General features: G+C 36.2%; 2 protein-coding genes across 2 annotated transcripts; one reads left to right on the top strand and one right to left on the bottom strand.

The window, feature by feature from the left end:
- Positions 1 to 940: 940 nt before the first annotated feature.
- On the bottom strand, positions 941 to 18,741 carry LOC106107521 (sodium-dependent serotonin transporter-like). Its single transcript, XM_013288397.1, has 15 exons — positions 18,705 to 18,741; positions 18,288 to 18,427; positions 9,802 to 9,936; positions 9,302 to 9,461; positions 9,019 to 9,153; positions 5,897 to 6,116; positions 5,610 to 5,748; positions 5,293 to 5,427; positions 4,881 to 5,059; positions 4,531 to 4,700; positions 3,618 to 3,742; positions 2,180 to 2,364; positions 1,927 to 2,110; positions 1,609 to 1,726; positions 941 to 1,284 (listed from the first exon to the last, which is right to left on the bottom strand). The coding sequence occupies exons 1-14, from the start codon at positions 18,739 to 18,741 to the stop codon at positions 1,655 to 1,657; spliced, it is 2,016 nt and encodes a 671-aa protein (XP_013143851.1). The 3' UTR covers positions 941 to 1,284; positions 1,609 to 1,654.
- A 2,550-nt stretch (positions 18,742 to 21,291) lies between these two features.
- Positions 21,292 to 24,460, top strand: LOC106107582 (odorant receptor Or1-like). The gene is made up of 8 exons (XM_013288466.1): positions 21,292 to 21,442; positions 22,097 to 22,313; positions 22,771 to 22,881; positions 23,097 to 23,295; positions 23,510 to 23,686; positions 23,760 to 23,864; positions 24,098 to 24,253; positions 24,401 to 24,460. Exons 1-8 carry the CDS (start codon positions 21,292 to 21,294, stop codon positions 24,458 to 24,460), a joined length of 1,176 nt encoding a protein of 391 aa, XP_013143920.1.
- The last annotated feature ends 236 nt before the right edge of the window (positions 24,461 to 24,696 follow it).

Genomic DNA, 24,696 nt, shown 5'->3' with positions numbered 1-24,696 from the left:
AGTCATTTGTTGGTTTATTACACTTTTTAGATTACATGTTTTCCTAACAACAGTTATTTAAAAACAATAATCATGTACAAAAGAATAACTTTTTGTGGGTATATGAACAATTTTTGTAATTTTTTTTATAAAAACATTTAATGTCACTAACACAACACTGTCTAAAAGTTAACATGCGATTAAAACAAATATATAGAGATTACGATTATATAATTTTCTACAATATATTTGGACTAAAATTCAACGACAAACATCCATAGATTATAGTACGAGTATTAGAGAAGACAAAAGGTTTTTTTTTCGCTACAGTTTTCTAAATAAGTCCTGTAATCAAAGTACTTCAATGTTGCAAACATTTTTAAATATTTCACTAAAGCTAGAAGGCATCTAAACGCCTTTATATGTTTTATTACATAAACAAGCTCTACAACACTGCATATTAGATTTGTCTTAAATATAAATGGCTTATGTTCTTCTACATTTTAACCTTAAGTACATAATAAATCATGGCAACACTAGGCGACGACGCAGGACAGAAGAGGCTGGCGCTCTCGTGTCGGAGGCCAAGACCCACTTCGGGTCGCTGCGCCAACGCAAGTAAGTAACACTAGTATGTAATAAGTATTCGTAACATGCATGTATCGCAATATTTCTGTATCCATTGCCCGAGAATACAGAAATATTAAACATTAAATTATATAAATTATGAACAAGCGTATTTTTTATTTTATAGTCTGCTCAGCATTTTTTTCATTTATATTTACAATTTAACTATAATATACACATTAAATTAAGATAAAAATAACAATTTACTCAAATAAAAACGATTTCACTAAAAAAATCTCGAAACATGATCTTGGAAAAAGTTTTTTTTTATCACAGAAAAATAATATGTCTTAAAAAATATTAAAAAGAAATTAACATAAAAAATATCTTATAATATAAGTTGCAACCCGTTTCTAACTTTTTATACTTCTAACATATTTTATGAAGCGATTTTACATATATTTCTATTAGAATTAATTGGTAATTTATTGGTAGAAACTACAGTTAATACAGAACAACGTGAACTGCTAATACGATTATCATATTCATTTTAAACGCTACAATCATATAAACTTTATTACCAAAGCATTTTACTAAAATACACAGTAAAACTCTTATCTTCAAACGCACACTTGAACTAAGCAAAATATATAAACCAATTCGATACACTGTTATGTAACGCTTTAGAACACTAAACATTAAAAGTACTTGCTAACATCCAATAGATCAGTTGGCTTACTGGAAATAAAGAAAATAACAATTTTTTTAATGTTCTATGACAAAAAATACTGCCAGTTAAAGACAACACACACCTTCAGATTTGACTTAACAGTCGGACTGTACAGTTTGTTTTTTCAGTTATAACCGTGCAGTTAAAACTGAGGCCCATAAATTGAAAACGTCGAAATACATTACATTCATGATGTCATAACGACTATCAAGAATCAAGAATTATTTTTATAAACAACAGTAGGAAAGGGAGATAGAGAAAGAGTAAGAACTATACGTCATTCTGTCTTCTCTCCTGTTATTTGTACAGCTAGTGATTAAAGGTATACGTACAGCGGTGTGAGCAGAGTTAGACGAGCCACTCGACGGGCGGCGGCAGTCACAGGCTGCAGACAGCCACCTCGCCCGATGGTGCGGAGCTCTCCTCTGGTCGCTTGATGGTTCTTATACGCTGCAAAATTGAAATTAAATGCTAAAAAAAATTCTATTCTTCACGACCATATCTGCTATTACAATGCTCAAGTCAAGAATTTATTGAAGAACCTATAATTGTTCTATTCATCCGAAACGCTAGAATAAAATATACCAATTCCATAGATCTTCAAAAGAAAGTACAACAACGACAGTCTCTACATTATTTATACAGCTCACCTGATAGCAACTTCCCGGGGTGATGATGAATTTGTAGATGATGTAAAGAGGCACGCAGGAGACGGTGGTGCCTGTCATCACCCAGCCGACAGCAATAGACCAGCCAGGGTACGTGTACTCACCACCCAGCATCTCCTCGTGTGATAGCACGGAGAACACGAACAAACCGAGCAGGAACACAGGACTGTTGGGATATGAAAACAATATTATTTCTGGAGTCTTTATTAGATTCTCTTTCTTGTTAGTGATTTACCTGATATAAGTCCAGCAAGCGCGCCAGAATATCCCGGGCGTGTGACCGAGCATGCTGCGCACGTCCTCGGAGAATCTGTCGACGCCGTACAGCCAGCACACGCCCGCCGCCTCCGCGAACACCAGGAACAAGATCGCCAGACCGGGGCCGTACACATTTAAAAGGTCCACCAGGTATACACCGCCCTAGTTAAGGAAACATGTAATAAATGTCAGCGTTGATACGAAACTATCATTTTTTATTATGTCTTTATCTGTTGATATTTCATTAATAGCTGTTGCTCTCGACTTCGCCCGCGTATATTAAAAAATAAATAAAAAACGTAGCCTATGTTACTAACAGATAACGTAGATTTTTAATGGTGAAAGAATTTTTGAAATCGGCCCAGTAGTTTTTGAGTTATTTCAATACATATAAAAATATAAATCTTTCCTCTTCATTATCTTCAGCATCATTTTATACTTTGAATTTAATTACATCCAAATTAGAAGACAAAAGTATAGTACTGTACTATACTAAACCATCTTAGTATTCAATAAATAAAACATAAGTCGGAAACAAAAGTGCGCGTAGTGTCAGTAGTCAATCTTTCGTCGGGTCATCGTGTTGAGTGGGTAAGTGTTGAATTATTCAAACACGTCCAGAGGCTACGGGCTGTGAGATAGCGGTTATTTATTGGGCAACTTTATTCGTTATCTTAGCTACTACGAAATACTCATAGAATGACGCACAATGATTCCTTAAACCGATGCGATGTCAATACACAATTACGTTTAAACGCACGATTTCCTCCTATGCGTGTTGAAATCCTTCAATTTGCCGCATGGTGTGTCTATCGTAAAACAAACTGCTGATTTGAAGCGAAACATAATACCGAAAAGCTATCAACGTAATCCCGCGACGTAAGACATACCTTGATTTATTGTTTTTTTCATCGAATTAAATCATAAAGAAATATATATAGTCATAAATATTAAGTTTTTTATTGCTTGACGGTCTATCGTTCCCACATTAAGTGGACAATAGATGAAAGCTTGCTTACTTAAAAATAGCTATTACAATTTTGTGCCTATCCCGGATTATTCCCAACCGTCACCCCGCTCTGTCTCCACGTGGAGACATGAGAATAAAAAGTTTCATCCGTCCCATCTTTTGCGACGAGGGGACTGTTGGAATTTATTTTATTTCGTAACAGTTCCATCTGTTACGTTATTGGTGATGATGGGACGAAATAAACTTTTTATTCTCACGTGGGAACAGTGCGGGGTGACGGTTGGGAATAATCCCGTATCCCATAGTGAAATATGAAATATATTGCGGCTAGATTCGTGGACTAGCGACTAGCTTAGATTTACCTATTGATCTCTCTCTCTCTCTCTCTCTCTCTCTCTCTCTCTCTCTCTCTCTTTAAACATCTAGACGAAGGGATTCTACTTACATAAGTTGTGGTTGGTAAAGCGCAGATGTAAATGAAGAGTAAAAGAACAGCAACAAATATCTCTCGATGTCTGCCCAACACTCGAGGGTATTCATCACAAAGTGCCGTCGTCACCGCTTCTAAACCTGTGTGGAAATATGTGACACTTTAAAGCCAAAAACGGTACGGTATACAAGAATAAGGATCAGATGTCATTATTACCATTTTGGTTATAGATACGGACCAGGTCAATCTTTTGCCTTTAGCTGTACATAAGTAAGTATTGAAATGCAACTTTAATACACATAAAATTATTTGAAATTAGCTTTCGTCCGTGAATCCTTCAGCGTAGAATTAATTAAAAACAAAAGCGAGTAGCATATGTGTTCTTCCAGACTATCCTCAATATCTATGCCAAATTTCATTGAGATTGGTCCAGCCGTTTAGGCTACAAACTCTAACAAACATCCATCTAAACTTTCGCAATTAAAATATTAGTAAGATATCATATTTCAACCAATGACACAGACTAACTAATGCCCAATGAGACCGAAAGTTTTTAGCAATAATCATTTTAGTGTTTTAATATCCTTTTATATGTTAAATGGGCATATTAAATTCGGCATCAAAAGAAGGAACCTTTATTCTGCAGAGACTTGAATGAATTGAATAAGGGGTTATTCAAATTGATTCTTTTATACACCGACCTTTATAGAATGATCTATAAAGAGGCTTTTTAATTCAAATATTTAACTTATTTACTTATATTGAACCCGTAACTCTAAATTTAAGTATTTTCTCTACTTTGTAGTTGTGCTCTGGGTTTAAGTGAGTTTAAGGCTGAAATTCCTGAAAAAAGTGTTATAATGATATTTTCTTCGTTTTAGTGTTTAAAACATTCTAAAAATTATATGTAATTTAATAAAAATATAACCTCCAAATGTACTGTCCAGTCCCAAAGTGATGAGCATAAGAAAGAATATGATGGCCCAGAAGACGGATCCCGTCATGGTGGCGATAGCCTCAGGGTACACAATGAACACCAGCCCCGGACCCTCGAGACCCACCTCCTCGATACTCTTGTTCTGTACGTGCGCCATGTACCTGACACACATAAAATACAAGATTAATGTTGAGTTTTCATTGTTGTCAAACAAGTAGTACAACAGGTCATCGTCATAATAAAAACCCAGCATTGAAGTGTTAAGTTTCTTTTTAATGATTCTGATATTATTCTATTAGAATCAATGACAATAGGCCTGTAGTCTGGATCTAAAGTCTAACCCTAATACGGAGAAGATAACAAATCCCGCAAGGAAGCTGGTGAGGCAGTTGATAGATGATGTGAGGAGCGCGTCGCGGTAGCAGTTGTTATCGAACTTGTTGTAGCTGGAGAGCGCCAGCAGCGTCCCGAAACCGGGGCCGAGGGAGAAGAATATCTGAGACGCTGCGTCGATCCACACCTGAGAATTTGATAACATCAGAAATGACAGCAAGATTAGCTATTTGTGAAAAAACAGCAGTTGCTAGATAAGAAATATTATCACAGAAGATAGTAGGAAATCTGCTTCTTCTGTCCAATGCTTTGATGAGCTAAGCCCAATTACAACCTTACTTTACTACCTCTGATCTATTCTATTCAACTATCTCGAAGTTATATTTTGATAAGCAATAGAAATAAAACTTATCAAGATACCTTAGAGTTTTGCAACTTATGCCATTCAGGCGTTAGGTAGTAGCGTATACCCTCCGTAGCTCCAGGTAAGGTGACGCCTCTCGCTAGCAGAATCAGCAGGACCACATACGGAGCCAGTGCTGTTACCCACACAACCTAAGAGACCAAATAAACCTCTTTATCAAGAAGTATTAATTTTCTGGCATTGAAGCCAAAATCTTAGATGTTCAGTTACATTGGGTGTATCTTAAAAAGGCATTATTAGGGTAGGGTGTATTATTATTAGTAGACAATATTAGGTAGGTATATTATTAGGGGTAGGGTATTGCAGAGCTTACCTTGCCAGCACTCCTAACGCCTTTCCACAGCGAAAAGTAGACGAGAACAAAGACTCCGAACACGCAGAGCGCGAGCGAAGGCTTGATGGGACCCATGTCGTCCAAACCGTTAGACCTATGTTGTTCCAGCACGTTGCGTCTGGAAACACATATTATTAGTACGGGATGTATGTAGTTGTAAATAAAAACCAAAATACGCATCAAGGAAGTCACACAATTCTTAAATAATGTCGTAGCTGGTATTCAGTCTATTATCGCACGAAAAGGCAATGTATCAACAACATTACTCGAAAAATTCCTTAGCGGGAGTAGTCGCGTTGAGGAAGATCTGCGGCGAGGTGATCGGCGTGCAGAGCGGCGTGTTCCACTCGTTGTCACAACTGGTCCACGGGAGCTGCGAGCCCAGCGACGCCAGCGAGGCCACCAGGTAGTAGACCGCCCAACCGATGATCGTGTTGTAATACATGCCCATGTAGATGTCGATCATGCAGATCGCGTAGCCCACGCCTAGAGACAAACGAAGTTAGGGTAGATACGATAGCTTGCGCTGTAGACAAAATGAGCGTAGAAGTCTCGTAGCATCGTAGAACCTAGGTTATATTAAAAAGATGGTTGTTTCAAATAACATTTATAAACAGTTATTTCAAAACAATAAAGAATTAAGCAATTGAATATCGTCTGTTACACACTGAGTACAAATAAACATAACAAGAACAAAAATAACGAAATAGGGGTACAATAAACCAAGTTCTAATTAAATTAAAGCCTCTTACAAGTGGATATAAAACAGAATTAAGCCATTTCGTCGTCTCACAATAAATCTCTAAACGTTTAGAATCAAATTAATCATCCGGTGCGAGCGTCAATTTGTGCAAACGCAAAGTTGGCGCGAACTCGCGTCGCCATGTTTGATCGAATCAGCGCCATCTATCGGGTAATCAAATGACACCGTATTGGATGTCGTTAATTGGTTTAGGTTGCGAGATGGTGTTATTTATGACGATTGATAACAAATCTTCGAGATTCTGTTAAATCGTGGTGCCACGGTTCATAAATTGTATTAATAAACTTGTGTTTCAAATTATTACTAAAGTTATTACTAGTCAAATTTTGATTGCATTGAGATGAGTTATAAAAAAACATCGTAAGAGTATTATATCTAGTATTATTTTGTATGAATAGTTGGCAAACGAGCAATAAGACTCGTAATGTAAATTTACTGACGCCCAGTATGTATCCATATATCCATGTATGTATGGATGTCCATACATCCGCAACACTAGACGAACAGCAAATGAGTTGTTGAAATTTCTTAAAATGTGATAATATATCGAACTAAATTACAATATCCAATTAATATCTACAGTTAGAGCAATGGAAGCAAAAGATTTTCGTTCATTAAAAAATTTAAACACTACAATTCGTGTACCGTGTAACATTCATAACAGAATGCTATAAGTGATTCAGCAGTGAAGCGGGGAGGCTCGATATGTTGATAAGCGAGTGAGGGGTGAGGGGTTGTCTGGGGGGTGATGCATGAGTTACAGATAACAGAATATACGCCATCAGCGAGCAATATTGATGAGGACGGAAACCATTTTTGTATGTAAGTATATGTTCCTGTGATTTTTTTTTAAGTAACCAATTATAATTGATGGAGATTATAAGAACATACAAAAAAGATGACTCGACGAAACATTAAAAAAATGACTGGTTAGTTTGAATAAAATAAAAATAAAAGTGGATCATTTTTTTCAGTGGATTAACAAGAAAGTTAAAATCTTTAATTTTGATCTTGCTTTTCTTTGAAACACTTCCAAAAGTACAATTTAATGATACAACTGTCCTTAAAAACCAACATTATAAATCTCCAATAACTTTCCGAGGGTGAAACTTTTACAAAGATATCGAATTGGTCAAATTATGAGACAAGAGGCGACCTCCGTACGTCAAACTGCTATCACGAAACAAAAAATATACGCCTTATAAAAGATATTTTAAGGATAACTTTGTAAGAATGGAATTCAGTAAAGAAATTTCACAGAAAAATATCTAACGTAAAATTCTTCATTAAAATCTTCAAATTTTACTCTCCATAAACGCCTTTGCTTTAAATGCTGGACATTATGAATAACATTTAAATATTTCAAAGCCAATTTAATAATCTCATAAGACTTTGCCTTACTTAGGAATACGCATAGAAACTAATCTGTTGAACAAATTGTAGGCAAATAAATCAATAATTAAACGAATTCAGTTCTTCCTAATAAGAGAACAAATGCAGTTATTAGTCTCATATTCTTGTTTCAACGAGTTTGCGTAGACAATTTGTACGTGAATTCAACTGGCATCGAATTTGGAGAGTTCAAAACGGCCGTACTGAAAGTGTGGAGAGCACAGCTAATATTTGTCTGACAGATCAGGCACTGCCTGTATGTACCAGTTAGCAACTGGGGAAATATGAAAGTTAAATTAAATTCTTGATAAAAACTCCTTCAGACGTTCCGGGAATTGGTAAGCATTATTTTACACATTTCCCCACTTATTTGCGGTGTTGGAATTTGTAGAAATAAATAAAGTAATATGAAATAGCAAAAATATACGACAAAATTATAATAAGATTAAATCCTGTTACAGTATCTCTTATGTCACATTACCATAGACACGATTGATTTCTAAACGTTCAATATAATCTGTGAGCGCGCCATTCCGCCACTTTTCCCGCCAAGTGTGACTCGGCCGTTGCAAATTGGATTCTTCGTGGGTTTCATACATTTTAACAAGCACTATCCATTGAGTAGCCACCATTTGTCTTGACTTAAAAGCATTGCCTCTTGTATATTTATAAAGGAAGCGGTGTAATGCTCGATAGACTGCTCTAGTGGAAATGAAATGAGGTTATGTTGATTCCATTGCAGTGTGTGGTAATTTTTAGATAAATATCTTTACATGAAAAATTAAAAGAGAATATGAACAGAATGTGATTGTAAAATTTTATCAAGTAGCTTCCAATCTTCGTTGTTATTATTTTCATTTCTAAAATACACTTCTGATGAATATAAAGAAAAAGAAACGTTAAAAGTATTTGTACTTTTCTATCTACAGTATTATCGATATCGAGATTTCCCAAACGGTGTGTTTTATTGTCTGTTAGCCAATCAATCATTATGAATACAGAGTGCCTACAGGAATGATTCCCAAGGGACGTGCGGTGCGTTCATCACTTAAATGTTTATGTAAAATATTTATCTTTTTTTATAAGGGGGTAAACGAGCAAAGGAAACACTGAGGTGATCATAAACGCCCATAGACCTCCTCAATACTAGAGGAAACGGTACGTTTATAGCAGAGTTGCTAGCTAGCTAGTTCTAGATAGCGGTGCTACTGAACGATTTTTCAGGTCTCCTACCTTTTAGTGCAGGACAGATCTTCTTCCAGAGCGTAAGACATCCACAGCGATGGTACTGCCCCAGCGCCAACTCCATGAAGAACAGAGGTAGACCGCCAAAGAGCAGCATTATGCAGTACGGGATCAGGAACGCACCTAACGCACAAAGATTATATCACAAAGGTGGACAAAAGACTAGACAGGAAGACTTGGTCTTAGACTGAATATAAAACTTTTGATCGCTGGAAACATGTAGTTAATAGTGATATTTTACTGCCTTTTTAGAGTTACAATATGATCTTACCGCCGCCGTTCTGGTAACAGATGTAAGGGAAGCGCCACACGTTGCCGAGATCGACCGCAAACCCGACCACAGCCAGCAGGAACTCTACCTTCTTCGCCCATGTTTCCCGTTCCCGCGCTGGCGTCAAGGATACCACTATCGAGCGTGTCTTCTGGTGTTGCTATGATAATCAAATAGAATAATAAGATTCACTGTAAAATTACCACAACTAAAATAATAGATGGGAAAGTATTCCTGAATATTTGATGTTTAGGGATGATGTTGATGCCATTGGGGAAGGCCTATGTCCAGCAGTGGGCAGATAAATGCTGATGATGATTTTAGAATAGATAAGACGACAGAACTATTGTTAAACAACCACAATATTCAAAGTTAAATATTCAAGTTGCTGTCATATACGGTTGAGAAAAGAGAATGAGGTCTTTAATGTTCCAGTGGTAAAAGACATCAGTGTATTTTTTTAAATAACTTTTTTGAAATCTAAAAAGAAAGTAACTCACAGGCGGTTGTACAGGTGGTGCGTGGTCGTCGCGGGCGGGGGCGGGCGCGGGCGCAGGGGCGGGCGGCGTGGCTGCCATGTCCGCGGCGGGCGGTTCACACTCGCCGTTACGCCGCTCCGGCCCTGGGCTCTCGCCCTACAGATATACAATACCTTGTGAGATCATCCTGTGGAAGGCATTAGTGACCTATTTCCAGCAGTGAATTGATTCAGACAGACAATTTATGCTGATGACATGTATATAGCACCTCTCCGCAGCGACTGTAGGGCGTTTACGCATAAAACAACGGGTTTTTGCTGCTGAAACACTTTTGCGTTTTTATGTAATTTGAGAATGACCGATCAAATATTTAGAATTGTGAAATCATATATTAGTTTGTAATAAGACGAAGAACTAATTTGTTCGACTTTTCGTTTTTATAACGAGCTATGAGTTCATTGCTCGACAAAATGTTTGTGCAATCTGTCTATTGTTTTGTAAGGAGGCCAGTTCATGTGATGTATGTTAGAGTTAATTAGCCATAACACAGTGATTATTATACTATGAGTTTTTTTTATAATAAAAGGACAAATTATGTTGTTAATAAATATTACCTAAATCATAGAAACCAATGGAAATTAAAAAATTATTGTAAGTTTATAATGAATAGTAAAATACTTAAAGAAACTTGAATATAGACATTTTTATCTAATTTGTAAGCTATTTTTTTATTAAACCACTGAGTTGCAATACTCAATATTTAGACAGGAAATTGAGATAGAAATATGAAATAAGGGAAATGTAATATTTTTTTTAAACGCTTGGAGATTCTCTTGACCTTCACGGAATATAATTTTTTAAATCAAAGATAAACGTCCCCTGTCTTGTAAACATCGTCTACGATTTGTTGTGTTTGCGGAGAGTTGTACAAACACGTCCGGTCGCTGGGACGATTGCTTCGCAAATAAAAAGTTTAACTATGGGCTTAGCGATGGCCGTTCATTGCACGTTCGAGGGTCGACCGAGTTCCTTTCTCAATAGGTTTCTAATGCATTATGAAATTACTATTAGAGTTTTAACTTTATTAAAATGAGATTTTTAAGAACCTTTTTTTTGTATTTAAATTGTAAAAATAATCATTTGGTTTTTAAATAAATAACCGTTATTATTAACCTAAAAGTATATTAAATTATACTAGCTGTAGCTCGCGACTTCGCCCGCGTGAAATTAAAAAATATAGCCTATGTTACTCACAGATAAATTACTTTTCTAACGGTGAGAGAATTTTTAAAATCGGTTCAGTAGCTGTGGAGTTATTTCAATACGTACAAAAATACAAAAACACAAATCCTTTCTCTTTACTATTAATTTAAATATAGATAAATCTACGAGTACGTCCATAAAGTTAAAGAAACAATGGGTGGAGATAATAAAATGTTTTGAACATCTGAATATTTTTTTTAATTATTTCAAAGCAGGATGTATAAGTTTTTTTTTTAAATAGGAAACGTTTAAGTGCTATGTATTATTCCAATTAATTTAATCAATCGAGTGCCGCCAGGGAACTAGAGAAAGCTTTTCTCACTTTCTTAACGAGGGCGTGTATGTAGGGGTGGATAATTGAAATGGACATCTATGTAACTATACTATAAATATCCTGCTTCAAGATAAAGTCAATTAGAGGTTTTGCAATGAAATTATACTATAGTTGCCAGCGTGGAATTTAAAAAAAAAGTATAAATAATTTGGTGCATTTTATTCAGTGATAACATAGCTTTTTAAGAGTGCAAGAATTTTTGAAATCGGTCCAGTAGTTTTTAAGTTATTTCAATACAAACAAAAATCTAAAAATACAAATCTTTCCTCTTTATAATCTTAGTATAGATTGACAGCCGGAATGTTCCTAAAATGGTTAGATTTGTATGTACATACATATGTCTTACCGTCCGTCTTGTCGTGACACATGGGAATTCATTTTGTGGTTTGTATATTTTTTATATAACAAAACAATACTGTTATACTCAATATTACAAATGTATGAATGGATATTATTTGAATGAATTGTGACACAAATGTAAATCATATAGAAAATATAAGCTACTTACTACGTTTTTTTTAATTTCGCACGGACGGAGTCGCGGACAAAATCTACTATTTTTATACAAAGTGAAAGTTTCTGTAAAAAAATTCTATATGACGGTATTAGAATGGACGTCAATAAGTTAACCTTGGTAGAAATATCGATCTTATTGGTATACTGTAAAATAATTTTATGATACTTGCAAGTAATGTACTTTTAATAATATCATTATGTATTCACATATATGAGCGTCGGTGGCTCAGTGGTTTGAACACTTGACTTGTAATCTACAGGTCTTGGGTTCGAATCCCGTCGTGTACCAATGTGATTTGTGATTTTTCGAATTTTCATATGTACATAATTTACCCGACGTTCTTACGGTGAAGGAAAACATCGTGATGCACCCTGCACATATCGGCGAATAAATTCAAAGATATGTGTGAAGTCAACCAACCCGCACTTGGCCAGCGTGGTTGACTAAGGCCTAGTCACCCCATATTAGGGTAGGCTCCGAGCCCCTCGGTGGGGACGTATAGTGAGCTGGTGATGATGATGATTCATATATAAGCAAGTACAAATTACGAGATGAGCATATTAGAGGATTTTTGAGAGTAGCTCTAGTAGAGAAGGTAAGGAGTAAAAGGTTAGCATGGTATAGGCATGTTATGAGGTGGGATGAATCGCATGTTACAAGGAGAACGTTAGTCATGAGTGTGGAAGGGTACCTAGAAAGAGATGGATGGATTGTGTAAAAGGTGACAGACATGATCAAAAAGGGAATCATGACAGATGACGTATGATAGAGTTATGTGGAGGACAAAAACCTGTTGCGCCGACCCTTCGGGAGTAGGATAAGGAGATGATGATGATATAAGCAAGGAAAGATAAATCAATAAAATTGAACAAAATTGAATTTTTATTCTTTAGAAGAGGCTTTTGGTGGCCGTGTATTGGCCGTTTTATTGACAATAACAGTTTGTGGACGTCGTAAAGTTACAACAAAGAGTGGAATATCCCTTGCGTGGGGCGTTTTGCATTTTATCCCCTAATCTTATATACCAATGAATTCTTGTAGTAGACGTAGTATGTGTGCTTCTAAAGCTTAGAAATGTCACCGAACAATTGTGAAATATGTGACATCAAGATCGGGATAAAGTTCTAAGTAAAATCATACTTCATACTAATATTATAAATGTGAAAGTTTAGATCGATGGATGTTTGTTAGAGTTTGTAGCCTAAACAGCTGAACGAAATTCGATGAAATTTGGCATATATGTAGAGGATAGTCTGGAAGAACACATAGGGTACTCACTTTTGTTTTTTTTAATTCCACACGGACGGAGTCGCGGGCAGAAGCTAGTTATCAATATAAATGACAAAATATGCATGTTAACAGTGAAAGAAGTTTCGGAATGGATTAGGATTGCTAAGTTCGATTGAAAGCAAATTCAAATTGAAGGAAAAAAAGTTATTCGAAGTTCAATAAAGTAATACATTGAATTAGAAAATTTCCAACCGATACTTCCAATTTGAATTTTGAATACATTACAATTCCTTAAGTCAATATAATCAGCAGTTAGAGATTACTTAAGTTAGAGGCCGAATTAATTACATTTTGTACTTAAAAACATTCCGACAATCGAGATAATCTATTTACGATTCGAATCGGAATAGAAATCGATTCTTTTTTTTGACTTATTTGATAATTGACTTATCGTTTAGCCGTATCTATATTTTAAGTCTTCTTAGACGTATAGCGTGATATTACAAGGCTTATAACTTACTTGATAAGTCGTAAAAAAAATTAAAAGAATTTTGAAAATACAAGTTATCAACAAAAGTGATTCAAGACTTCGCAGAATAACAGAGCAATGCAAACTACGTTTTTTATAATGTCCCCTAAGTTACTATGTTAGAGAACGCTTGTTTTAGACCGAAGTTTAAACAATGCGGGCTCTGCATATCAAGGTCACAGGCATGCGGTGTCATAGCTAATGGAATTACGGAAGCCCGACGATTGTATTTCAAACATCTGAGTACTAAAACATGGATAACATAAAGGACCCAGAACAAACATTACGTAAGTTTGAGTAACAGATTTTCGCCTTTCAAATTATTATTTACTAGCTGTTGCTCGCAACTACGTTCACGTGGAATTAAAAAATAGTAGAAAATATAGCATATGTTACTCAATGAAAACGCTTTTAAAAGTGAATGAATTTTTGAATTTGGTCTAGTAGTTGTTGAATTATTTCAATATAGATACAAAAATCCAAAAAGACAATCATTCTCTCTTAATAATATAAGTATAGACTAGCTGTTCGTCACGACTTCGTTCGCGTGACATTAAAAATAATAAAAACGTAGCTGTTAAATTATCTTTCTTATGGTAAAAGAATTTTTAAAATCCAATCGAATACATACATAAATCCAAAAATCCAAATCTTTCTTCTTTATAACATTAGTGTAGTTTATTTATGTTGTTACTCTTATCTCAATCAAGTAAGTTTCAAGATCCTTATTATTATTGCTACCTTTTTTCTTTTATTTTCGCATTTTTATTAAAGTTTAGATGTATGGATGTTTGTTAGAGTATGCGTAATCGGCTGAACGGGTCTCGGTGTAATTTGGCATAGATGTGGAGCAAAGTCTGGAACACATAGGCTTTGTGAAACAAGGCTTTTTCTGTAAGTGGTTCACCTCGAATTTTCTATCAACGTTTAACTCCACATATTGTTTGACCAAGAACTGTTATATAAGTTATTGTTAGGTCAGGTGGATATTTAAACTTAGTTAGCAACTGTATTTAAGTTAAAGCACGCAAGTTGCAACACCAGCTTATACAGCTTACAGCTTTATTGATTAAGCTGCCTATACAAGAAGTAAAGCAAATAAATGTGGTTTTTAAGATGAAAATATCCTTGTTTTTTAAAGTGAATTGTCCGCCTTGAGAGTTTTTTTTAAAAAAGGCTCTTTTCATTTTGCCAGATGACCTTTTACAAAATTGGTGAACTTAGGAAAGGTATTTAAATAGAATGCAAACTATTTATGTTTATTCGGGCAAAAATGTTGTGAAGAGTTTTTAAGGAAATTAAATTACCACCGAGCAAAAATTGCCGAAATTCTGAACGTGGTCCGGACAAAAAAACGTAAAAAACTGCTAACGGTAGCGTATTTCGCATTCTAGGGGATTTTTAGTTGACCGTTAGTTCTGTAATTAAAATATTAGTTGATAAAAATTCCTTATAAAATACAATAAGTGTTTTGGCATCATTCCAGGTAATTTCACATCCAATTCATGTTTTTAACTTTTGTAGATTTTGTGTTATTCTAAAATTTGTAATCTTACTGTAGTATACAGTCGTAGAATTAGAAATTGAACTAACGATTTACAATCGAATTTATTACGATTGCTAATTGTTAATAAAAATATCGATTCTTACATTAAAATTCTTATACTAAAATTGTTTTTTTTTTAATCGATGAGTAGTAACTAATATATTAAAAAGATTGATTTGTTTCGACTAAAGCTTCGGTTAAATTAAAAGAACAAACCGACAAACAAAATTTAAGATGTTAAATCTACATGAAAGTTTCATTCTGAAAATAGTTCTGCGAATAACTGTGAAAGCAACCTTATAATGAATGGCAAAAGAGTTATTTCAGATTAATATAATCTTGTGTTCAACAGGTGATACTCTAATATCTAAAGTTTTTTTTTTGAATAGCAGTAAGTTTCTGTTGATTATTTTTATGCTTTATGTTATTTTTGAAAATGTTTGGTGGTTCTCCAAAATGTTAAGTTATTTACTATGCTGCTAAATTTTCACGTTTTCCTTTTATTTTCCCCGCATAGTTATTCTATGGGCGTTTTAGCAATTAACTTTTTATTATTAAGTTTCGGCCTGCAGCAGATGTATTATTTATTTACTGATAAATATTGAAAAAGATATACCATTATTTTATCAAAAAACATCTAAAGCAGAACGTGTTCTAAAGTTAATAATGTAATTTTTTGTCTTATGAAAAACTAGCTGTTCCCATGCGACTTCATCCGCTTTCGTTTTATTTTTATAGTTCACATTTGTCAAATTATCAATTGCAAATGTCAAAATGACAAGACAATGACAACCTTGCTTTATTAATGTTGGTAGCAACTTATGGTCTCTTTCCCACATCAGGGTTTTCATCCAAAATATTTACCCCCTAGATATAATGGCGTAAAATACATAGCCTAAATCATGACGTAAGTGTAGGGCTTTTTATTAAAAAAAGTATTATACAAAAATATGTTGTAATTTCTGACATCTTAGGCAACAAAGAAGTATGTGTTTACGCTATATTATAATAGTATAGATAAGTTGATTTTTGTTAATTTGTCACTTTTAATTTCTTTCCTAAGAATAAGAGATTTATACCACTAAAGTGACAAGTGGTCATGCCCTTAAAGTTGGCTTAATTTAATTAGTAAGTTAATCATAATTAAACATACCTTAGGTTTAAGTAGTCGTCAGCGTTCCGGAGAGAGGAAGCTCATATCGAATCGCAGCATGCGCGCCATCGTCAGTACACGTGTGGTCTCCGCGGCGTCAGCGACAGGACTGACTGCTGCTCCTGGACAGCTGTCAGCTCGCGATGGTGAAGTGGGCGTGGCGGTTAGCTCCGCCCACCCGCAACAAGTTGCACCCCTCTTTGGTAGGATCAGGGATTTATTTATTAGAAAACCTAAGGCTATTTGCACACTTTTGGACATTGGATTCGCATTGATAAAGACATATTTTCAAACTGGAAATAATAAAAATTTAGGAGACTCAAAAGTTCATCACTTTCAGAAGTTCATAGATATTTTATTAGCAAATCTAAACACTTTTTCAATTTCCTTAGAAATTATTTCTTATTAGCGGAATGAAGATTAAATGATTCAACGCCATGGTCTCATCTAAATTTAGTTTTGGTATATCTTTTGTCACCTACAATGGACCTTCAATTAGGGTAGGCAGTAGGCAACCGCCCAGGTCTCTGGATAAATAGGGGCGCCACAGATCAGTGAAAACATTGTCTTATATACGCTTGTGGACTTCCCTGTAAAAAGGGGCTATCGTAGAAATCGCTCTGTGTAGTAGTGTCAACGGCGGATTCAGGGGTAGGGCCATCGGGGTCATGCCCCCCCCCCCTGAGCTGGTTGGTCAAGAGCTTGATAAAATGCATTTCCATATTTTGTCAAGATCTTAACTTGACATAGTCCTGCTATGTGACCCTCTGGCGCCAAAGCTGGATCCGTCCTTGAGTAGTATAGCGTAGCATTGATACCGATAATGGTCGTCTATAGTTTTTGTTTGATGACAAAGTGTCTATATATAAGTATTTAGACAATGGAAACGTATAGCTATGATATATCTCTTTCAGTGAATGAAAATTATAAGATACCGTTTCTCACGTTTAAAATAAGAATATATTTTTCTAGTTTTATTCTTGAACGTGGTCTAAGTATTTGTATCGGCGACACGCCTACATCTCAGCCTGTGATCTTCGCAGATTGGACCAATCATCTGGGGGCCGCAGTTTTTCTCCCCTGGGGTCCGCATTGTCTTTTAATGTTGATTGCGACTCTATATAACTACAGCGCTGTATAAATGTATACTTTTAAATAATTTTGCATTTATTAAGTTTAAGAAGATATTTTTAAATTAAACTACAAGGTAAAACGTTGCGAAAAACAAAAGTAACTTAAAAACATGTTACCTTGTCAGTAATCTAGTCTGTTTACTTGATAATTATATTTAAAAACTTTTCTAAATGTTGTTCGAAGAATCCATACCATAGATACTTGCATAACCTTAAAATTTTACAAATCTAAAATAATTTTCTTAAAACTTCACTTTCTTAAGTATCTAAATTTATGTTATAATGTGATTGTATCTAGTAGCCGTGAATTATCACACAAGTTGTTTTTTAATTAACTTTAGTTACCGGAAAAATTCCTACATAAACTAATCTTACTTCTTACTTCATAATATTACAAATGCGAAAGGTTAGATGGATGTTTATTACAGTTTGTAGTCTAAACGGCTGAACGTATCTCGATGAAAATTGAGTATAAGGTAGCCTGGAAAAACACATAGGGTGCACATTTTTTTAATTCTACGAGGACGGAGTCGCGGGCGAAAGCTAGTTTTAAATAAGAAAACATTTGTTCTAAAACAACTTAAATATATTTTACAGTTGTAACAAAATATACATAGATATGTGTGGCTTTGTGAAAGATAACAACCCGCATGCTATCCATCTGACCGATCCCTTATCAACTTAGAACATATATCTTAAAATTCAATTATGTTATAATATAATGTAAACCTATAATATAACGTAAACATATCAATGACATGCTGCGAATACGCAGCATCCATTGTTATGCAGACGATAGCACCGGTGATGCACTGTACACGGCCCGCGCTAATGTTTCTCGGGCCATTGCCGATGAGAACCGGAACAAACTTGTGTCTGAGCTGGAGACCCTCTTGGGTGAAGTCTCGGATTGGGGTCGACAAAATCTTGTCGATTTCAATCCTAAAAAGACACAAGTATGCGCCATTACCGCTAAAAAAGACCCTTCGTCGTCAATCTCCGGTTCGAGAACACTCCCCTGGTTGCCTCAGCCAGTATCGGTATTCTCGGCGTTGACATATCGAGTGACGTTCAGTTTCGCGGTCATCTGGAAGATAAGGCCAAGCTGGCTTCCAAAAAGCTGGGTGTGCTCAGTAGGGCGAAGCAGTATTTCCAGCCGGGCCACCGCCTACTACTTTACAAGGCGCAAGTTCGGCCCCACATGGAGTACTGCTCGCACCTCTGGGCGGGAGCACCCCAATACCAGCTTCTTCCATTTGACCGCATACAACGGAGAGCGACTCGAATCGTCAACGACCGAGCTTTTACCGATCGGCTAGATCCTCTGGCCTTACGGAGGGACGTCAGTTCCCTCTGCATCTTTTACCGCATTTACCACGGGGAGTGTTCCGAGGAGTTGTTTGGAACGATTCCTGCCGCCGAGTTTCGTCATCGGACGACACGACAGACTGCCAGGTACCATCCTCACCATCTCGATGGCTGGCACTCCACAACCGTGCGGTTTTCGCGGAACTTTCTGCCCCGCACAGCCGCGTTGTGGAACGGTCTGTCCTCGGCGGTATTTCCAAACCAATACGACTTAGGGTCCTTCAAGAAGCGAGTTTATCATTTCCTCAAAGGCCGGCAACGCATCTGTAGTTCCTCTGGTGTTGCGGATGTCCATGGGCGTCGTTGACCACCTTGGTGTACACGCCGCTCGTTTGCCCCCTTTTACTATAAAAAAAAAAAAAAAAAACCCATTAAATGTCGTATACCATGAATAAGTTAATAAATCCAACTACATTATTAAACTAATTTAAACCGAACTGTTTAAGAGTTTTCTTGTGAAGATTTAGCGATGTTGTTTTTCTTAAATAATTTTATTTTACTAATGTTATAAATGCGAAAGTTAAGATAAGAATAAGAATAGAATAAGAACATCTTTATTAAACATTAAATATTTTATTGGTAAGCGAATTACAAGTAATAATGTTAAAAAAATAAAAAATCTTACAAATATTCTTAATAAAATTTGTGTACATAAAACAATTTAACAGTGGTAGAGCCCGCTTTAACATCTTCGCACGAATGGGCCGGCTCGCCCGGTGCAATACCACGACCACACAGAAAACAGGCGTGAAGTGGAAGTTAATTCCGCGTTTCGTCTGATGAGTGTGGTGCCGGAGGCCTAATTTTAGTCCCTTTTCCTTTCCACTCTTTTCTTGAGAGGAAAGGATGGAAAGGAAAAGTGGATTTCACGGTAGAGGAGATGCATTTGAAGGGGAAATGTTCTCTTATGTGTTTCTCCTCCTCCGTCAACGAAGAGTAGGCAACGCATCTGCAATTGCGGATGTTTATGGGCAGCGGTCGCTTTCCACTTCGGTGGATACAGGTGGCCGCTTGCTCGTTTGCCACCTTATATTATATAAAAAAAAATCATGGTAGGAAAAATTCTTCGACACTATAGAAGTCTTTTTGTATTAGCCATGACTTAAGACTTAAGACACCAGCCTCGCGTCATTTAAAAAGTTTATTTTTAAATGACGCGAGGCTGGTGGGCGTTGCGACGTGGTCCAGCAGGCGGTTGGCTGAACAGATCTCGACGATGTTTGGCATGTAGAGCATTGTCTGGAAGAACATGGCTACTTTTTTATTAATTCCATGCCAAAAGCTAGTTATTTTATAAATATTTTCTAATACACCAAAATCGTAGTGAAAGTTACAAAACAATTATTTTTCAAGCAAATAAAAACATAGAGAATGGTATTTAGAAGGAAAGCTTACGATGTCAAAGCCTGTATTTAATGTAATAACGTAATTGTGTTTGCTAAGTCTTGCTGGACAGTCATTAAAAGCAATAGATACAGAGGTTTGGAACATTTTTATGTACTATGAAATTATGAATATTATACATTCCTAGCCGTTTTTTTTTTGTAACATAAGGTGGCAAACGAGCAAGCGGCCACCTGAATCCGCCAAAATGGCGAAGCAACCGCTGCCCATAGACATCCGCGATCGCAGATGCGTTGCCTACCTTTATCCGACGGAGGAGGAGACGCACATAAAGAGGATATTGCACCTTCCTATGCATCTTCTCCACCGTTAAATCCACTTCCCCTTCCCATCCTCTCTTTATAAGAAAAGGGTGGTAAAGAGAAAGGGACTTAAATTAGGCCTCCGGCACCACACTCATCAGACGAAACACGGCATTGCGTCCATTTCACGCCTGTCTTCTGTGTGATCGTGGTATTACTGGGGGAGTGCCGACCCTGCAGTGCTAAGATGTTAAAACGAGCACTACCACTGTCAATGCCCTTCTAGCCCTTATTAAAGATTTTGTATTCGAGTACAAATAAAACAGTAAAATCGGTTTCACTATTGCTTATTATTTGATAATAAAATATTCTGATGCTGTCATTTTATGGTAACCGTAACATTAGTATAGAAGTTATGAAAAATAAAGGTTCTACTTTTAATATTTCTATAAAAACACTTCCAAAGCAGTAATTAAATAGACTTACTAACTAGCTGTTTCTTGCGACTTATCTCGCGTGAAATTAAAAAAAAAATTACAGCCTATGTTACTCACAGAAAAATTACCTTTGTAATGGTGAAAGAATTTTTAAAATCAGCCAAGTTGTTTTCGCGTAAATCAAATACATACAAAAATACAAATCTTTCCTCTTTATAATATTAGTATAGATTAAGACAATTAATTTGAACAAACAGTTGAGAACTTCTGGAGTAAGTAATTAAAGAAAATCAAATTAAATTCAATTGTTTCGATGCGAGCTTTTCTATTCACACAATACGTTAACACATCCAAGATGGCGGTCATCGTTGATAATGTCAACTTATCTGTCTGTGTGTCACTGACTGCGTTGAGACTGGTCGGCTTCTGGGCACCCGAGGGTCTGACTGTACGCGGGAAGTGGTGGTACAATGTATATGGTTTCTTTTGCTTCATGTTCCTTTTGGGTAAGTTTTAATTGCAAATGTCAAAATTCAAATGTACAAATCGCAACAAAACCCTTTGCCATTGGCTAACAATTACCCCTATTATGGCATATTGTGTTTGTGCTGATTTGTACTCTTCGTCCCTTTTCCTGCATGCAGGTTTTTTCCCATTTATTTACCTCCTAAGTTTAATAGCGTGTTAAAAGGGTAGAGCTTTTTATTAAAAAAACATGCTGTGATAGCTGTCAATAACAAAGAAGTACGATTTATTATATTAATATTAGTAACTAAGTATTATTATAAATAAGTACCGTAATAGTTGAATAAAAATTGTAATAATTAAGAGTGATCTGATGTCAAATGACGAACAAGATTTAAGGCCATCTACAACACAAAAGGTACTAAAGACGAGTATGCCAAAAGTTTCGATACAACTGCACTTTTACAAACCAACTACCACCAGGTAAAGTCGATGAGGTAACCTGTTACTCTGTCGCTTGATGATGATATAGTACAAGGAACCTGTTAAGATGAGACGCGGGTAAAGAAGCAGCCTAACAGTTATTGATCCGAATTCCACAGACGCAAAATTAGAGGAACTACAGAAAAATGATGTGTGTTCATCGTTTTTTTATCATCATTTTCCTTATTTAACCAGTATTTATTTCCACTAAGGTACATACATTATAATCCAAGTCGTGGATTTATTTTTAATCTGGGGCAACCTACCTCTGATGACGGAGACGGCTTTTCTGCTATTCACAAACCTGGCGCAGGTCGCCAAGTTCATCAACCTGGCGATACGAGAGAAGATGATAAAGCAGATCATCAATGAGGCTGACCAGTTATTGAAGAGAGAGCATACCGAAGAAGGAAAGGATATTGTGAAGCAGTTAGTTTTAGCTATTATTAGAAGGGGGCGCACACTTGTGACTAAAATATCTCACAACTGCTGTGCGGCTGCGACTGTCGATTGTTTCGCAGTCAAATCAACTGTTTAGTTGCAACTAAAAATCCAGTAGTGTGCGCACCACCCTAAGCTCATAGGAATCAAAGCGAGACTAACCAGTTGTGCGATAGTTTAGTCCAAGGTGTGCGCGCGCTCTTAATTTTATGATCGAATGTAGGAACTTTCATCACAGATTTCAATGCAGTTTTAGGAGAACTTAGAGAATAAAATCTATTATGGCGATGGTTGTCACTAAGAAGTAATTCATTAAATTAGACAAAAAGAGAAATTTGTGAGAATATTCTTCGAAATAAGAATGATCATATTAGTAGAAATCCTATTATTATTTACTTCTTTTGTCAAGTCGAATTGAATTATTTTTCTTTGTCCGTGTTTACAGATGCAATCGGGAGACAGCGATATTACAATTTGTGTACATGGCCATAACAATGGTGACGATGGTCGGCTGGGCTTCAAGTGCTGAGAAGAACAAGCTTCCTTTACGCGCTTGGTATTCTTAATAAAACATACCTATAATGCGTTATCAGAATTCCATATTCGGAACAACAGAGCCAATAATCACCTTATAGGAGAGTTCTTATGTAACTTGTTTATATTCGCGTCATAGTTATATTTCTGCATTACATGAGGGTCTCGCATATGAGATGTCGCATCGTTATATATGTTTACTGTAATTATCTGTTTTTTTTCTCCTCGTCTTACCAGGTACCCGTACGACACTCATCAATCTCCGGCATACGAGTTGACCTATGTGCACCAGGTGGTGGCGCTGTACGTTGCGGCCAATCTCAACGTGGGCAAGGACTTACTGGTAACATCACTGCTGGCGCAGTGTCGCTGTCGTCTGCGTCTCCTAGCCTTGGCTTTGACAACTCTGAGCCAGGATATCAATGTTGTCGGAAATGTGAGATATAAAAAGGACATGTAATAATTATTAGACGATGGTTATGTTGATTCTTACCCGCATTATATCGTTGTCATTTTTTTTTATAATTCTCTTCTTAAAATACAGTTTTGCAAAAGTGACATCTAGCGAAAGTTAATAGAAACATTTTTTTTTGACAAGTATACATTGTTCTTAAAATAGATGGCGCTGTACTAAGTTTTGTTTTCCACAGCGGCTTACAAAAGTGCAAGAGAAGATAGTGTCAGCGCGCCTTCGTGATTGCGTACTGCGACACCAGGCAGCGCTAAACGCTGCGGTGCAGCTGCAGACCTGCTTCTCGGAGCCTATCTTCGCACAGTTTACAGTGTCCCTCGTCATCATTTGCGTCACGGCTTTCCAACTAGTCTCTGTAAGATAAAAATTAAATCATTTAAAACCTTAATACGCTATTCAAAAATATTTATAGTAATATCTATTTCCAGCAAGTTGGAAACTTAGTACGCTTGTTATCTATGGGAACGTATCTACTGAACATGATGTATCAAGTTTTTATCTACTGTTACCAGGGGAACAAATTATCAGAAGAGGTATAATATATAATTTACCAAAAACATCTTCACTTAGGAGGGATCGTGGTCAAGGATTGGTTTCTTTATAATAAAAAATAGAAATATTTAATCGTTGGACACAGATAATTAATGCTATTCTTTTGTATTCAAAGGTGTTAGTTACAACAAACTAATCCTTTTGCCTTCACTTCCCACTAGATTTTACAGTACGCTTATCAGATATAAGCAGATTAACATGGAATATGATTCAGAGTGTAGGCGTGTGTGGTGCCGCGTACGCCGCTCCGTGGCACACGTACAGCACGCCGCTACGCCGCTCCTTGCTGGTGGTGATGGCGCGGAGCCGGCGTCCCGCACGCATCTCCGCTGGTGGTTTCACCGCGCTATCCCTTGCGTCCTTCATGGCTGTAAGACTATCGAAAAATGTTTCAAAACAACGCATTTTAGCGCAGAGAAGTACACTGCAATAGTTAAATTTACTCGTATAATTCCTATGAAACTAATACTGTTTTGTCTCATATAAGTTTAGTTACTTTATATTTTTTTCTTTTCAGATAATCAAAGCGTCGTATTCTCTGTTCACATTGCTGCAGCAAGTTGAAGAAAATAAGTAGAATTTAACATTGTCAATAAAAAGATAATAAAATAAATTTAAACGTTACATTATAATTATCTCCTTTTTTAATTTTGTAAAAATTATCTAACCAATATTATAAATGCGACAGTTTTGATCGATGTTAGAGTTTGTAACCTAAACTGCTGGACGGATCTCGATGAAATTTGGCATAGATGTAGAGGATAGTCTGGTAGAACATAGGGTATGCTTTTTTATTTTTAATAACACGCGTAT

Source organism: Papilio polytes, unplaced genomic scaffold (genome assembly GCF_000836215.1).
Source record: "Papilio polytes unplaced genomic scaffold, Ppol_1.0 DF821956.1, whole genome shotgun sequence".
NCBI classification, from domain to species: Eukaryota; Metazoa; Arthropoda; class Insecta; order Lepidoptera; family Papilionidae; genus Papilio; species Papilio polytes.
This window is presented reverse-complemented; position numbering and strand designations above follow the sequence as displayed.

Coding starts and splice junctions, on each gene's coding strand:
- LOC106107521 (XM_013288397.1), bottom strand. CDS start 18,741: ATGGAAGAAGCTGGTATTGGGGTGCTCCCGCCCAGAG. Junction 9,937..18,287: donor CCGTGTACAGTGCATCACCG/GTGCTATCGTCT, acceptor GTATATCTGTAG/GGCGAGAGCCCAGGGCCGGA. Junction 2,365..3,617: donor CTTTACCAACCACAACTTAT/GTAAGTAGAATC, acceptor TTCCTTAACTAG/GGCGGTGTATACCTGGTGGA.
- LOC106107582 (XM_013288466.1), top strand. CDS start 21,292: ATGGCGGTCATCGTTGATAATGTCAACTTATCTGTCTGTGTGTCACTG. Junction 21,443..22,096: donor TTGCTTCATGTTCCTTTTGG/GTAAGTTTTAAT, acceptor ATTTCCACTAAG/GTACATACATTATAATCCAA. Junction 23,865..24,097: donor GGAACAAATTATCAGAAGAG/GTATAATATATA, acceptor AATATGATTCAG/AGTGTAGGCGTGTGTGGTGC.